General features: G+C 38.2%; 1 protein-coding gene across 1 annotated transcript in view; it reads left to right on the forward strand.

Annotated features, from left to right (window-relative positions):
• PCSK5 (proprotein convertase subtilisin/kexin type 5) overlaps positions 1–16,471 on the forward strand; it is a 247,559-nt gene that overhangs the window by 206,725 nt on the left and 24,363 nt on the right. Inside the window, exons 25-27 of the mRNA XM_055791267.1 lie at positions 11,302–11,344; positions 12,206–12,348; positions 13,591–13,791. Of these exons, the coding sequence (XP_055647242.1) occupies positions 11,302–11,344; positions 12,206–12,348; positions 13,591–13,791 (387 nt within the window). The remainder of the gene's footprint in view (positions 1–11,301; positions 11,345–12,205; positions 12,349–13,590; positions 13,792–16,471) is intronic.

Consider the following 16,471-nt stretch of genomic DNA (forward strand, 5'->3'; position numbering starts at 1 on the left):
AGATTAGTTTTAAGAAGGGATATATATGCTAATCAAGGTAACGCAACCACCTGTTTTCCTATTAGCCTGAAGGACAAGCAATTTTTGGCCAAATTTTTTTTTTTCACAGGTCACCAAAGAATAGATTAAACTGCCACCTTTAGTCTTGGGCAATCTTGTCCTGCTTGGTGTAGGCAAGAAAATGAGTAAGATTTACTCTTTTTCAGCATGATGCCAGATGTCAGCAGACTAGAGCAAGTAGTGGGGGCAGTCTGTGTGGATAATCTCTCTTCTTGATGAGTAGTGGCCCTACAGACAGATTAAGATACAGGTATCATTCTTTTTTCAGTTTGATACTTTACATCCCACATCAGACATTTCAGAGAACGTAAAATCCACCCACTAAGTAACAATGCAGGTTATTGTTCACACAGCAAAAGGATACTGAAGTGGAAGATTGACAGTGTTTGTAATATTTTCTGGGATCCTCAGGGAATGAAGTAAAATCTGTTTTTGTCCAGCTCTGGACCCAGTTTTTTTCTAGGGCTCCAGTGTTGCAATATGCCCCTACTGCAACTACATTAAAGGTCTAAGAGCAAAGATAGGAACTGTCAAAGAGACTTAATGAAGGACAGATAAGTCTTTGTAGTTTAAATACAGATGATGCTTTCTTTTAGATTCAAGTGATACTTTTCTTTCTGATTCACTTCTTTAATTCAGAGGCTGCTCTTATTGTAAGGAGACAGAGAATCTTTAATGCTCAGACACCATTCTGTCTGCAGACACTGTCAGGTCCTGAGATGTGTAATAGGAAAATTGCCTTAGACAGCACTAATCCCAAAACGATCTATGGCTTTGTGTACACAGTGTCAAAACAACGGCTATGCACAGCAGGGTTTACCTCCCCACCTTCTTCTGCCCACTTGCTCCCGAATGCATCTGACTGCTTGCTGTCGTATTAGCCCAATTGGCATGCTCAAGTGCACAGCATCCCACAAGGTCTGAAAGGCAGACTCTTGCACAGGCAATGAAAGCTGAAGTAAGAACCAAAGTCAAGTCTTAAAAGGGTGACTTCAATATGTATAATACTAAATTCTTACAAGCTTCAAATATATTCCTACTGCTGTGCTAGCAAATGCAAACACAAAATTAGACAGACAACCTGTCTAAGAACATGTACTGAATAAATTTCAAGTCCACATTTCCAAGATTATCTTTATGACTTTTATTAGACTCAGGTCTAGTAACCTGGTTTTGGACACTGTGGGCCTACTTTGTAGAGCAGCAATGAGCTATTGCTCCCTCTGGTGCAGATAAATCCATGGGAACCACAGGTCCGCATCACCTCTGACCATCAGGCCATGATTAAATTTTAATGACTCCTGGTGGGCACCAGAAAACACCATGAAGTCTACAAAACTAAATCCAGTTTCCTCAACAAAGGCAGCTTTTGAAAGAGAAAGTTCTACTGAAGCAATGACATTAAGGAGGAGGATTTTCTTTGTGCCATTGTGGCATCTGCCTTCCATGTCTCAGTGAAAGTTCCCTTACAGATTTAGATCACTTCAGAATACTACTCATATTTTCTCCAGACTCTTAAAGCTGTATTGAGTTTCAGAAGCTTTCTGCAGAGTAGAACTTGCCTTTTTAGAAAGCAGCCAGTGATAAGGAGAAAAAAAAAAGTAAAACTGCAGAATTTGAGCCTCTTAAAGTAATTATTCTAAGAGAATTTCAGAGTCAATACAATGCAAGAGGATAACAATCCTGGCTCTTACTTGATATGTCTAAAATACAACACATGGACCAAAATGATTTCTTAGACAGGTTCAGCACTCGCTCTCTTTATGTTACAATATGCATTTGCCCTTTTGCACCTGCACAACGAATAGACACAAGATATGAGTACTTACAAAGGTGGTAAGTGACAAACTTCTCAAATATACAATACTACTGACTTGCATATGTACACTTCACAAGCAGAAACTGCCACACTATTAACTAATAATACTAAATATGAGCACCTAGTTCATTGAGGAGCTAAATATTTGCAACAATCAGAGCTCAAGTGGATCATTGATAAATGTATAGGAATCAACAGAAGGATAGGTCTTCACCTCAGAAGGGTTTGTGAAAGTCAGGCATTCTCCCAATTTGCCTTCCTGCCAGTGTCCTCCCATGGAGCCACACATTCCTGATTCAATTCTTACTCATTTACTTGCTGATTCACTTCTACTCACCTCACCCAGCTTGCAAAAGTACAACATGTTATGATACGAATATTTCTCACGACTTCCCAGAGATTACCTCATTTCCATGTAGCAAAACACCATGTGTATCGCCTTTCAACCCACCCAGGTTTCTGCATAGAGCAGCACAATGTGACTTTTCCAGCCTTTGCACAAGGACTCTTTACAAGGGCTAACACTGAGAATAAAGTGCTCTTCAATGAGTACGCAGAGTAAAGAATGTTCAGAACAGCCATTGTACTTTTCTCTTTCAAAAATACCTCACAAAAGAGACTAACACAGAGAAACGCCAAGGAGCAGTGTCTCTGAGAATAAAAACCTACAAAACAGGCTACAAAATGGCTCTTTGTTTTAGCAAGGTAAAGCCTGAGCAACAATCAAAGGTGACCCAGAACCTAACGATTTCATTTGGTCTGGCTTACAAGGTCTATGTGCAAACATACCGCTACAAAGGCAGAAAGTGAAACTAAATAATATGCAAATGCCCCACAAGATCCATTATAAAGAGTCAGATGGGGGGATCAGGGGGGTGAGATGGGGGGATCAGGGGGGTACAGTCTATAAGGCAGTGGGAGTAGGAGAGAAAGTATTTGGAGCAGATTTAAGGAACCTGTGAGATAGCTAAAAGGGCAACACTGAACAGACTCAAGCTCACAGGTACAGATTGCAATTGTGGCAGTTGAGCTCATGATTAATGAGTGAAAAGTGATCTGGTTCCCATAGCAACCTAAGAAACACAAAGGAAAACTTAATATCTTCACACCTTCTCTGATGATGAATAGACCTTGGCTTTCAAAATACCATAGAAAATTATGATAAGGATCCTTTTTTATCTTTGAGTAAATCTTCCTCAAGAGGTTAACCTTGCAAAATGGGGTTTAGATTTGCAGATAATAGGACTCGTTTCCACAGGCTTCTGGAGTGAGAATATGCAATCTGTGCAAAAAGAATGCACAGCCAGTTCTTTGATTTTCAGTACTGACATTTCAGTGTAGGCAGAACATTACATTAGAGGATGTTGTCTTTCCTATAGTATAGGTAAAAAAGAACTCCCTTGCATGCACAAGGTACAAGATGTGAGTACTAAAGAAAACATTCTTTGAAGTTTTTCTTTCTCTGAAAAAGCAGATTACTTCCTGAGTAAAATCCAGGCTTGGGGCAAGTCACTGGAAAAACTTAAGATATAAGACTGAACCATGAGTTCTGCAAACACAGAATACTCCAGATTTTATTTAGAGTAGAAATAAGAGCACAGAAGAAAAATACGGGACCAGGCCAGAAGTTCATCTAGCTCAATAGCCACGGACCAATGAATATAGTCCTAGAATTACGAAGACAAACAAAGCATACTCCTTCAACAATTTGTAGTTCAGGAGACTCACGAATCGAAATAGTAAAGAAATGTTACCTGTTGAATCATTCTGCTGGAATTACTGAAGAACAAATATATTTAAATAAATACAATCAAAACTATCTGCACACCAGACCCTCTTTTCAGGGAAGTTTGCTGCTCCCCTAGGGCCCAGATCAGGGATGTCACTAGAAAACTAATGAGGTTAGTGCAAGCCTTCCAATTACTACCTGCTTCTGTTCTTTCACATGCATATCAGTGATGTTTCAACAAGAAGACCACGGTCAATCAAAAGAGATTTCAGGACCCTGGGGAAAATGCTGAAGGATTCAGAGGCACAGGTACTGTTTTCCTCAATCCTCCCAGTAATGGGGAGAGACACTGGAAGAAGCAGGTGAGCCCAGGACATCAACACCTCACTGAAAGATTGGTGCCTCCACCAGACGCTTGGTTTTTTGTAATCACCAACAAATGCCGGATTCTGCATGTGGGATGGAGTAATGCCAGGCACAAGCACAGGCTGGGAGAGGAGTGGCTGGAGAGCAGCCCTGCAGAAAGGGGACCGGCGGTGCTGGTGGGCATTAAGCTCACTTGGGTCAGCAGCGTGCCCTGGCAGCCAGGAGGGCAAACCGCGTCCTGGGGGGCACCAAACACGCCGTAACCAGCCGGTCAGAAGGGGGGATTATCCCGCTGCATTCAGCGCTGGTGCAGCCTGACCTTGGGTACTGTGTGCAGTTCTGGGCCCCGCAATTTAGGAAGGGTGTCAAGGTCCTTGAATGCACCCAGAGGAGGGCAACAGAGCTGGAGGGAAGGGCTGCAAGGAGTGTCCTATGAGGAGCGTCTGAGGATGTTGGGCTGGTCTGGTTTGGGGAGAAGGAGGCTGAGAGGTGACCTGACTGGTCTCTACAGCTTCCTGGGGAGGGGAAGTGCAGAGGGAGGTGCTGATCTCTTCTCCCTGGGACCCACTGATAGGATGTGTGGAAACGGCTCAAAGCTGCACCAGGGGAAATTTAGACTGGACATTAGGAACCATTTCTTTACCAAGAGGGTGGTCAAACACTGGAACAGGCTTGCCAGAGAGGTGGTTAATGCCTCAAGCCTGTCAGTGTTTAAGGGGCATTTGGACAGTGCCCTTAATAACATGCTTTAACTTTAGTGGTCAGGAAGTTGGACTAGGTGATCATTCTAGGTCCCTTCCAGCTGGAATTATTCTATTCTTTCCTATCCTACCCTATCCTACCCTATCCTACCCTATCCTACCCTATCCTACCCTATCCTATCCTACCCTATCCTACCCTATCCTACCCTATCCTATCCTACCCTATCCTATCCTATCCTATCCTACCCTATCCTATCCTATCCTATCCTATCCTATCCTATCCTATCCTATCCTATCCTATCCTATCCTATCCTATCCTATCCTATCCTATTCTGTCCTGTCCTGTCCTGTCCTATCCTATCCTACCCAAGCAACCCAAACTCAATATGTACTTGTTTCATTTCTTTGGGTTTATACCAGCCTAAAGCTCAAGGTTCTGATCTTTCAAATTAGGAACTGTATAACAGAACCACTTACTGACTGTAGCAGTGCAAATCTTGGATTGTCTCCATATAGAAAAGATGTTTCCCTTATGAGTCCTGCCTGCAAAAGTATGTTTTGTCAGTGGAGGACCAATGGAAGCCAGCTATTCAAATTACTGGTAAAATCAGCATTGATGTCTGTGGTGTAAATTTAGGACAGTAGGTAGTAGGTTTGCATGGCAAGGGTTTGGTAGCAGAGGGGCTGCAGGGGTAGCTTCTGTGATGCAGGGGTAGCTTCTGTGAGAAGATGCCAGAATCTTCCCCCATGTTCAACAGAGCCATTGCCAGCCAGTTTGCAGGCGGGACTTGTGACCCCATAGAGGTCCCACGCTGGAGCAGTCTGTTCCTGAAAAACTGCACCCTGTGAAAGTGACTCACACTAGCGCAGTGTGTGAAGAACTGCATCCTGTGGGAAGAACTCACTTTGGAGAAGTTCATGGAGCACTGTCTCCTGTGGCAGGGATCCCACACTGGAGCAGGGGAAGAGTGTGAGGAGGAAGAAGCAGCAGAAACAGTGTGTGATGAACTGACTGTAACCCCCATTCCCTGTTCCCCCGTGCCACTTGAGGGGAGGAGGTAGAGAAAGGGGAAATTAAGTTAAGCACAGGAAGAAGGGAGGGGTGGGGGCAAGGTGTTTTTTTCTGATTTGAATGGTAATAAATTAAACTAATTTTCCCCAAATTTAGTCTGTTTTGCCTGGGACAGTAATTGCTGAGTGATGACCCTTGTCTTTATCTTGACGCACGAGCCTTTCGTTACGTTTTCTCTCCCCTGTGTGGTTGAGGAGGGGAGTGATAAGAGTAGCTTTGGTGGGCACCTGGCATCCAGCCAGGGTCAAACAACCACACTGGCCCACAGTCTGTACTCTTGCTTGTATGAGAGCACTCTTTGGCTAATGCTATTCACTCAGAGGAGCTGCCTGTGTAGCAAGAAACACTTCAAACATAAGGGACCACCTCAGCATAGTGTGTTCAGAAAATGCACCTCAACACACAGAAAGTTTGTTTAGTATGCGTCTTGCCTCACATTGAGATGTTGATAGGTGGAAACATTGACCAGTGGAGTAAGAAGAGCATCTGAGTGATAGAATAAAATCTAAGACAAATAAACCGAATGCCCTTTCTTAATTATTAGATAGTACTGCTGGTGTCCTGTTTTTATTTCTGTGGAAGTACTCCTACCTTTTATTTCAGCAGGAGTAAGAATGAACCACTAACTCTTTTGGTAGCCCTGTAAGAAGTAACTTCTCTGGCTGACAGCACATTGTAGAGCTTCATGTGTAAGCAGTGTAAGTCTCTCTCCAGCACCGGTCAACTCTCTGGTGAGAAACTAGAGTGTTCTGAGCCAATATATATTTTTAAAGTCAATTTTTTAAAATTTTCTTTTCCTTAAAGTTTCCTGATCTCACCACTTTCCTGCAGTGAAACCTCTCCCAAAATCTGGTGCATTTATCAACATACACACAAGTATTTATATATTTAGATACATTTCACCGCAGTCATACAAACCATGGCACTATTTCAGAAAATGTACATTATAATGCTAATCTTTGGCTTCTATTCTTCTTATCTCCACTTCAGTTCTACTTCTAGCTACAGCATATTAAAATCCTTATTTTAACAGGAAAATATGCCTCATTCCCTTTATTTTGTCAATGAACTACAATAACACCAAGTGACATCACCCCTCTTTTAGAGTAAGGTAATTGAGATTACTGCTGTGATATTTTTCAGTTAACAAGCTTTACAGCAAGAATAACACTCAAAACATTTTTGGGTTTTATTTCTTTCATTTTCATCCTAAAAGTAACTTTAACTTAAAACAAAAAAAAAATTACAAAAACCTAGGTAGAGGTAATTTTAGTAAAGTATATTTATTTTTGGAAGATATTAAATCTATTCAAGTTTTTTTTTTTCTTTTATGCCTTAAAAATACATATATTTTTAATTCATTAAATACTTTGGCTGAACCAAAGTTATAGTTTTTGGCCAAAGCAAATACTGACGCCATTTTTTCCCCGTATAAATCTAACTGACAACAGAATCTAGCTTTTTCCTTGGTTAAAATTCACAGCCTTCTTTCTCTTGCTTCACGATAGTATGACTTGTCAAAATAAATTACAATGCCAGAAATGAGAAGAACAAAAATAAAGCTGATTTACTGACAAAACACAAAAAGAAAAGAAAAATTGCTGAAAAACCAACAAAAATGATACATACAGACAAATACCTTCTCACACAAACTGGAAGATCCAAACCAGAGTTGTTGGTTCCACAACAGAAATCTTCATTTTTAAAGTTTACTGAAACCTGGGGTTTCAGTTGGACCCACGTCTAGTCAAAAATCTTATTATGTTTGTATTGTATATTTCAGTTATTTTAATTGAGATGCCATAAAAACTAAAGAAAAAATGGTCTAAGGTAGTTAAATATATAATTACTGTTCTTGGTGATATATTACAATTTATAGTACTTTTTTGTAGATTATTGTAAATTATTATTCAGGGGAATGTAAAAAGCAAATAAAATCTAGCAGTAACTGTTGAAATGAAACAATTACTGCAGGCTGCCCCTTAAAGGAACACTGCAATGTAATATAAAATCATTTTCCGTCATTACATTTAGTTAAACGGGAAAAGAAAGGTAAACCAGGCATTAAGTCCTAGGCAGTGAATATCCTGAACTTCTCCTAAATGTAAAAATGTTGAGTGTATTCAGCACATTCTAGGCTCACAGCTGAGCCAATAAATAGTTCAAGAAATTTAATTTTCAAAAAAAGTCCATAAACAAAACAGGAAGCTAAAATAAAAGTTACAGTCTAAATACAGATCCTGCAAAATGTACCCCTGCACTTAACTTCAACTCCCAGCTTTATTGTATACAGTAGATAAAGTCAAGCATGTACACGAGTCATTGCAAGATCTGGGTCTAATTAGGTGGGATACTTTGAGTAAGTGCTACTCAAAAGTACAGTGGGCTAGCCATGTAAAGTTTCCAGAATTAGGATCTGCCTAAATACCATGAACACTCAAACATAGTGAAACAGTGACAAGGATTTCCAAAACACTCTGGAGTTCATTTTTAATATGGATGAACTTATGTACTAAATATTTCATTAAGGCTCTACAGTAATACTACAAAAAAATCACTCACAGTGTTCCTCTACATATTTGAACAAAAATACCCTTCCAGCTCAACAATGCTATGCTTGTAACACTAATGCCCATACTTCCTTCCCCGAGCAGAAAAAAAGATTAATTCATTTCAAATCGGAGAGCTCCAACAGTATGCATGAATGTTTGGCCTTTGACCAATATTTAATCTTTGCACGTACCTTTTCTGTATTATAACATAGCTGCACTCCAGATGTATTGTACATGAGAAGGGTAGGGGGTGAAGAAGGGAACAGGAGTATCAGTTTATTACAGACAAGGAAAGAAACCAAATTACTTTTTCTATGAACTCTAGATGATCTTTACTTACCTAAGAAAACTGCAATAAAACCAGAAAGTCACAGAGGACTTTTTGTGTCGGAGACCTTATATTTTTAAATTGGTTGAATCTTGTTTCCAATGCTATCAAGATCGCTTTTGTTTCTGTCTTCAAAAGAGTGGCACAGACGCAACACAGTGGAAATCAACACAAATGGCAACTGTAAAATACAGATAAAATTTTAGCTGTTCTCATGACAAGTAGTCTTTTGGAGCATGACATACCAACCAACCCACTTTGCACCACAGAGATCTCGTTATTTATGGGCAAACAATGGTCTCAGTGAATATAGGATGTTTGTTACTGCTAGTCCAAGAACTGATTGTGGCAGATTTTAAAGGAGCCACTGCTGAAGAACTACACATATAGCCATAAAATTCCCTAGACTTTTATTCTTAAAATTAATTTCCAATATTTATGAAACATAGCATGTATTAAATATCAAATTCACTATTGCAGTAATAGTTGCATATTCAGTGTTCTCTCTCCCTGCTATCAGATGATTGCCATCTTTGCATTCCTTTCTAAACTATGTTCATTATTCCTCAACAGTTTAAATTCAGAAACTATGACTAAGTATAGAAAGTGGTAGAACTTCTATTGAGTTGGTATGTCATTAAGAGAAAGAACAATGGATCATTGTGTTGAGAGTGAGATACATATACATATACAAAATCCTGATAAACATAATATGGTATACAAAACAGCAAATGAACTTAGGTCACAGTAGCCCAATGACAGCATGTTTTCAATTTGCAAAATTGTCGAGAAATTCTCTGCCCACCTCCAAAATACTGAAGAAAGAATCAGTGCATTCCCAAGTGAAATACAGCAAGCCAGCTATTCCTATGAAATTTGTGGCCTTCTAATAAGGCATTTACTATTACCTCTTCTGTCTAAACCTCTGTATAAGCAGTAGAATGCAGGTGCTATTTGTGGTAAAATTTCTTTTGCCCTCTTCACAATATGTATTCCAATCCCCAATTTAAAGATACTATTTTTACCCATTCTTTCCTAGATATTCTCTCTTAGATCCTAAACCAATGTAAAATACATGGTCTTTACTTAATGCTCACTTACTTAACCTGAGTTTTTCTAATCTCTTTCCAGAAGACAACCAGACATTGTGTCTTTTTTTTGCAATCACTGCTGAGATCTGTCTCAAATTGAACTATATAGGTAGTCATCCATACAGGCAAAACTGAGACAGCAGTTAGGAAATAAAAATGTCCTCAGAACCTTCCACAGGCAAGAGAGGAAACAGTCCTTTCTTCATAAAAGGCAGAAAGTTCCTGGAGATCTAGTTACTAAACCCACAAGCAATCCCAGCAATGTTAACATCTCTTTGATGTATACTTTATTCTTTCCATCATAAGGACTGTATGTACCAATACCCTAATAATTTTCAAAAGGTATAAATGCACTTATTTATTATCATTATCAGCCTGGCTCCTAACAACAGTCTACACACATTGTAAGGAAAAAACCCCATACAAATGGATCGGGGAGAAAAGTGTCATTATTCAGAAACAATATTAAAATTTCAGAAATCATTCAAAAAGAAGCCCTGGACAAACCAAATGTCTTTTATCTAGAAGTAAACAAAGTCTTCGTAGACAATATTTTCATTTTTTAAGAATATTTCCTGTCTTAACTTAAAATCTAATGCAAAGAGCACTAGATCAAGTGGTTGCTGTTTCTGTTTGTGCTCTAAGCAGTAAAGAGAACATTTTCACAGATCTGCAACATTTCTGGGAAAAACTTTACACCTCATAAATAAATTGCTAGAACTACTTGCAAAACCAAGTGCATGTTGCCTAATAAGTTTGCAAGTGTAAAGTGTGATTTATTGTAGACACAGTTCAAACAGACTCAGTGAAAAAATTGCCTTATAAGTACTATTAATATCAAAAATAATGTATAGGCATTTCATAGTAGAACAGTTTATAAATACATTCATCCAGGTTGTTCTGTTTCCTTCCGTCCTGCTGCCTTTGGGATATTTAAGTAAGGTAAAAGAAATCAAAAGCTAATGGAAGATAATGAAAGGTTGCAGTAAATATTCTTCACTTCATGTGAGCTTCTTCTGTTCATTCAACAAAAATTTTGAATGCAAAAATTAATTTTCTGAAGAGAAAGTTTACCCAAAAGACTTGTCTAACCTCCCTCTGCCAAGTATAGAAAGGTGTTTTGTCTGGCTCAGCATTTTTAAGATTAATCTTATATGTTTTTGAAAAGTTTACTTTTAGAGGTGCCAAATACTTTTAACTTATCTCTGCAACAACTAAAGAAATAGGATGAACCTCAGATTTGGATAACTTCTTTCAAGAGTTCATTTTGCCCAACCTGAGCTTCTGGGAAGCTTCTGCTTTTCAGAACAGCACTTCCTAAGCACTCAGCACCTTCTAGGTACATTGTGCTGAGAACTCCAAAGTCACAAGTCACTGTGGAAATACAGGCCAGGACCTGATTGTGGAAGAGTTTATCTTCAAAAAATGTAAACAGATATTCAGAGACAAAAATTTTCTAGTTATGGCCATAGTGATTTTAATGTAAGAAATATTGACATAAAAATGGTGTAGCAACAACTCTTTTTAGCATTCTGGTTTTAACTCTGAGTATTATTTACAGAATTTCACATTTTTAATTTCAGATGACCCAAGAATCTGTATAACATGCATTCAGAACTATTATATGTAAGTATAGCTGTATAGCTCTTCACACTTCACACTTCTAAAGCAAAAATGTGTGCTTCACTACACAGATCTGTGCTGTGTATGCTATCCCATTCCTTAAAAGTACTGCCTATCTGAGAAGAGTAACTTTGGAAAAAAGGCTTGGGAGATGTTGAAAAACTAGCCAATCACTCACTATCAGGGCCTTTTAAAACTTATGGACTGAAGTGAACTCTGTGTATATGAAGAGAGGAATATGGAACAGAGAGGTTCCAAAAGTTAAACAATGTGCCTGGATTTGGAACTAGTATGTTCCTAGTACATTGTGTCTAGTTCTTGCATTTGCAGTTCAGTAGGCACACTTTAAAATGTAAGGAGGTTAAGCAAACGAAAAACTTGTAGATTAATTGAAAGTTTAGCTTGAATGGAGGGAAAAGAAGAAATATATTGCTTTTCAAAGAGACAGTTAAGAAATCTCTATAAAAATTACCATGACAGAAGAAAATGTTGACTAAAAAGCTATTCAATTTAACTATAAATAATGGGATTGGATTATATGTTTTTACAAGTGATCAGCTCATTACAACTACAATATAGTGATTTCTAATTAAGCATGCATTCATTTTTGTGCCTACACTTAGAAAAGAAAATCAAATTAGTTATACTTAAGAACGTTGAGATTATAAAACATGACTAGTTAATATCTACCAGCTGAAGAAATAACATAACCACAGATACACTTTGAATCCATTCTTTGAGGAATTATACCTGTTCATTAGGGTGATAATAGAGCTTTACCACTACCATATCTAGAAACATACAGAAAACAAACTGAATGACCTCTAAATGAACTTTCTGATGATGTTCTACTTTATCTTACAGGTATAAGCAGCATTGCTATAAATACTGCCCAGAAAATACCTACACAGATGAAAGTTCTCTGCAGTGTAGAGAGTGTCCTAGCAACTGTGATAGCTGTGACAATGATAAGTGCAACTCATGTAAGGAAGGCTTTTATCTCTCAGGTAAGCAAAGTACTAAGTATATACACATATACAAAAGTATTTTAGACTTCTTCTTTAGAGAAGGAATCTGGACCCAAATTCTCAAATTCTTAAATCTCTTCTATAACAGACAGTGGAGGCTGATGGGAATTAGCCCTTTGCAGAATTGGGTCCTTTGCATTAACATAAGGTGCTTATGTTAGCCAATGGTGTTGTTTTGTTCAAAGGCTGCATATATTTGACTACATATTCCCTTTTTTTTTTTCCCTAGTTTTGTTTTTAAGGCATTTCCACTATTTTGGGCAAATACAAAAAATACTGTACTTGATTTAGACTTTGTGAAAGGAGGGGTGTTTAACTCACAGAAAAACATGGAAATGTTTCCTTACTATGCGCAAGTCTAGTTTTACTTTGACTTTCAGGTCCACATAAGGTAACAAGCCTTAAACACTCTGAAACAAGGTCAGTTAAAACCACTACATTCCACATCAGTGTCACAAAAGCTAGAAATCTCTTAGCTTTATTATGAAGCCATAAATCAGGCACGTCTGATTCAGACATGGTATCAAAAAAATTACAGCAAATCCTGAGATTATGGTATTCTTGTGCATTGGCTGCTGAAGGTGCTCAGTAGTGGAGTACAAAAGGATCCCACTCACGGAACACTCTGTGGTCACAACCTCAGGTGATCTGGTGGTCTACATTATTTTTAACTGAAATTGGAGGAAGCTCAAAAAGCTATCAGTGTAACAACTTCTAGGGGTTTTGCTGCAGTATGCCAACCCTTAAACTGAACCACATTTACCCAAATTTAGCTTTATATTCACCAGAAACTAGAGATTCATCTGGTCCTCAAAGTTTGCATATATCTAACAATCTTAGGGAATACTGGACTTAGATTTTACATTGGGCCAGTATAATAATTGGGACTCAAACATAAACTTTTCATCCAGATTCAGACTTTTGTAAGATTTGTATGTGCCAAGATTTAGGATATGCATAAAAACCTATCTAGATATAAATTTAAGCACAGATTGGTTTGAAGTTTGTGGAATTTGTATAAGCAACTGATCTTAAGTTAGGTTTCACACTAAAAAAATTGAGGTTATATAGCTACAGAAAGTTTCATGGCTTCTTATATACTCTTTTTTTTCTTAAACCATTTCTTGCTGGAGAAGAGAGATGCCATAGGTGAGGTACCTCCCTGTCAGGATTAACAGGGATCCATAGACACCATGATGCCAGACTTTGTTTCTGTGGCAGGTGGCACATGTCTGAGTGAGTGCGGAGATGGCTTCTTCACTGATGACATCTCTAGGGAATGCGAACCTTGCCACAGGAGCTGTGCAACGTGTGTTGGGTACAGCTATGAGAACTGTACTGGGTGCAAAAATGGTTTCCAGCTATCTCATGGGCAGTGTCTGAATCCAAGAAACTCTCCACCCAGTGGGAAGTTCTGGAGTGGTAAGTTGTAACAAATCCCTTAATCGTTCCTGTTTCTCTGAAGCCTACTAAAAATTTTACAAGGAGTTTATCAAGACCTTGCAGCTTGAGTGAAACTGCACTTTTGCCAAACTTACTGTCACTTTAAAAGTATACTGACCAAAACATTTGGTTCAGAGTGTGAAATTCATCTTTCTGCAAAGGTTTTTATTATGTATTTTTATGTTTATATGTATAAATATATATAAATGTATATATAAATGCATTTATTATGTAAAATGTATTAACATTTTAATACAACTTAGGTGTTCCTTATCTGGGGGTTATCTTATCTCGATAAATAAAAACATGAAAAGATAAAAAAGGAAAAGGTAAAAGATGGCTAACAGATTAAGGTACCGGGAGTTCCTTACCTAAAGTACTGGAAGCCTTACAGGTTATGTTTTAGACAAGTTTTGTGGCTATCAATTCCTTGCACAGAACTGAATGTACGTTGGAAGAAATGGAAAATAATCAAATATGTGTCTGTATGTGTGTGTAGAGTGTGTGTAAAAGCAAGCTCTTTTTCCCCTTCTCGCCCCAATGTAGGAATGCACCACTGTCTAAGGGACCAAACACAGGATGTAGAACTACATTCTGGAGTTCTTGTCTTACCTTGGTCACTTCCACAACCTTCACAAATTAATCAGTTCTTTCTTGGTGCCCTCATCTATAGCACGTGAAAAGTAATTCTATGTTCTCAAAAGAAATAAAGGATTTAGAAGGAAAGTGGTTTTAGAATTTAAAGCTGTTGAAAGGAATGATTTGTATTACATTTTTTAATTATTTTCCTCCATGAGCATCTTCCAATGCATCCCAGTACTGTCACAAATTTCTTGTTAAAAAAGTGTTAAATGGAAAGTGCATTGTAGAGTATTTGTCATTCCAATTAAGAGAGTTACATAAAGTACAATTGAAGAGGTTATGTTAACAAATGAGGAAGGGCTAATGGTGAATTTCTCCCCCAGCACACAAATTAAAACTAATTTGCTATGAACATTCAATCTTTTTAAGTGAAACCTGTGCAGAATGTGGAATCTCAATAGTTAGGATTGCAAGTGGCACTTTTTAATTGCATGTATCCCATACCCTCCAAAAAAGGGTAAAATTTCCTCCAGAGTTTCAATAGCTGCTTTGTTGATCGCTGAAAAAAAAGAAAATTCAGTGTCATATAATCCTTTCACTCTCTTTATATGGGTAAAGCATCAGCTGGCATAACATGCTCAGTTTTGGGCCCGGTGTTTCAAGGAATAAGTGGGCCAATTAGAAAGGAGAGAACTATGAGAAATCTAGGGGAAAAATCATTACAATGAAAGACTGAGATAAATGAGGAACTTGGAACTGAATGAGAAAGCTAAGAGGAACACAGTCAGAAAAACAATGGAGTAGATCAGGTCTCTCTAAAGTCTTGCAGTAAACAGGACTTAAAACGCAGAAAAGGAGTTTTAGATTTGGCATTGGGAAAATGGGACTTTCAAATGGAGTAATAGTAGAATTTTTGAGGACATTTGGGGATTTCCAACACCAGGGGTCTTTAAGAACACAGAAAAAGCATCTGACAGGGATGCTTACAAGAGACTAAATTACTTAAGGTCTCTTCCAGCTTTATTTTCTATCAAATACAGGTTTTTTCTATGTCTTCATTTGACTCAAATGCATCAAATAATTACTATCCTTAGATCTATATGACCTTGCATTAAAAACTAAAATACGCTAACAAGTATTTTCAGAAAACATATTGACCATTTCTATTCATTGCTTATCTATGGAGAAATGTTGTACCAAAAAGAGTAACATTTCTCCACTTCACAAAAAGAGCAAAGAGACCTAAAAAGGAGAAATATTAATAGAAAGTTGGTCTCCTCCATGCATTTCCTTGTGTTTAATCCACATGAGTAAGTATTTTTTCAATTTGCGACTATCTGCATCAGTGCCATGGAAAGAACACATCTGTAGTTTCGCCTATCTATTGGTTATCTGTTTCTCACTGTCAAATGAGGTGAATCATTGCCAGATTTTTTCCTTTGAGCAGGCAACTGATGCACTTTTGTATACATGAGCATTGCTGTGCTGTGAAGCCTCTTTCTGTCCCATCTCATGCAGTTCCTCTTTCCTTCCATCTTACCTAGGGGCATTTCAAACTTAAAATACATCTCTCTCAGACCTGTAACTGGCTTGAACATTAATTACTGCTCCAAAGTCACAGGATTCCTGCTGCAGCTGGTGATGGAAGCCAGGAAACCTGGCTGGCTGCTCTTCACCTTTTCTTTGATAGGCTTGCTGGGATTCCCACAGTATGGCAGCACCTGTGCCACGTAAGTGCTGAGAACATGATGTTGAATGTGGTGATAATTTGAGCTTATTTTCACCAGGCTAGGCTTCCAAATAGTAGTAAACTTCAAGTCAAGGTGTTAATGAAGTTGTCACTGTCTTTACTGAAGTTACACCCAGAATAACTACCTTTATCAATACATTGTGAGGTTTCTTGCTCAAATACTGCAGGGATCATCTGGTTCTGGTAACAATCGTTTTCACTTGCTGATTAACAGCAAAATCTAAATGGTTGATTTTTTGGCTAGAATATCACTCTTTCATTCATTTCTTTTGAAGATGCATTCAAGAGGCAGATAGATATCAGCTGAGCCCAGATTTTCAACTGTGC

Source organism: Falco peregrinus, chromosome Z, assembly GCF_023634155.1.
Source record: "Falco peregrinus isolate bFalPer1 chromosome Z, bFalPer1.pri, whole genome shotgun sequence".
In the NCBI taxonomy this organism is placed as follows: Eukaryota; Metazoa; Chordata; class Aves; order Falconiformes; family Falconidae; genus Falco; species Falco peregrinus.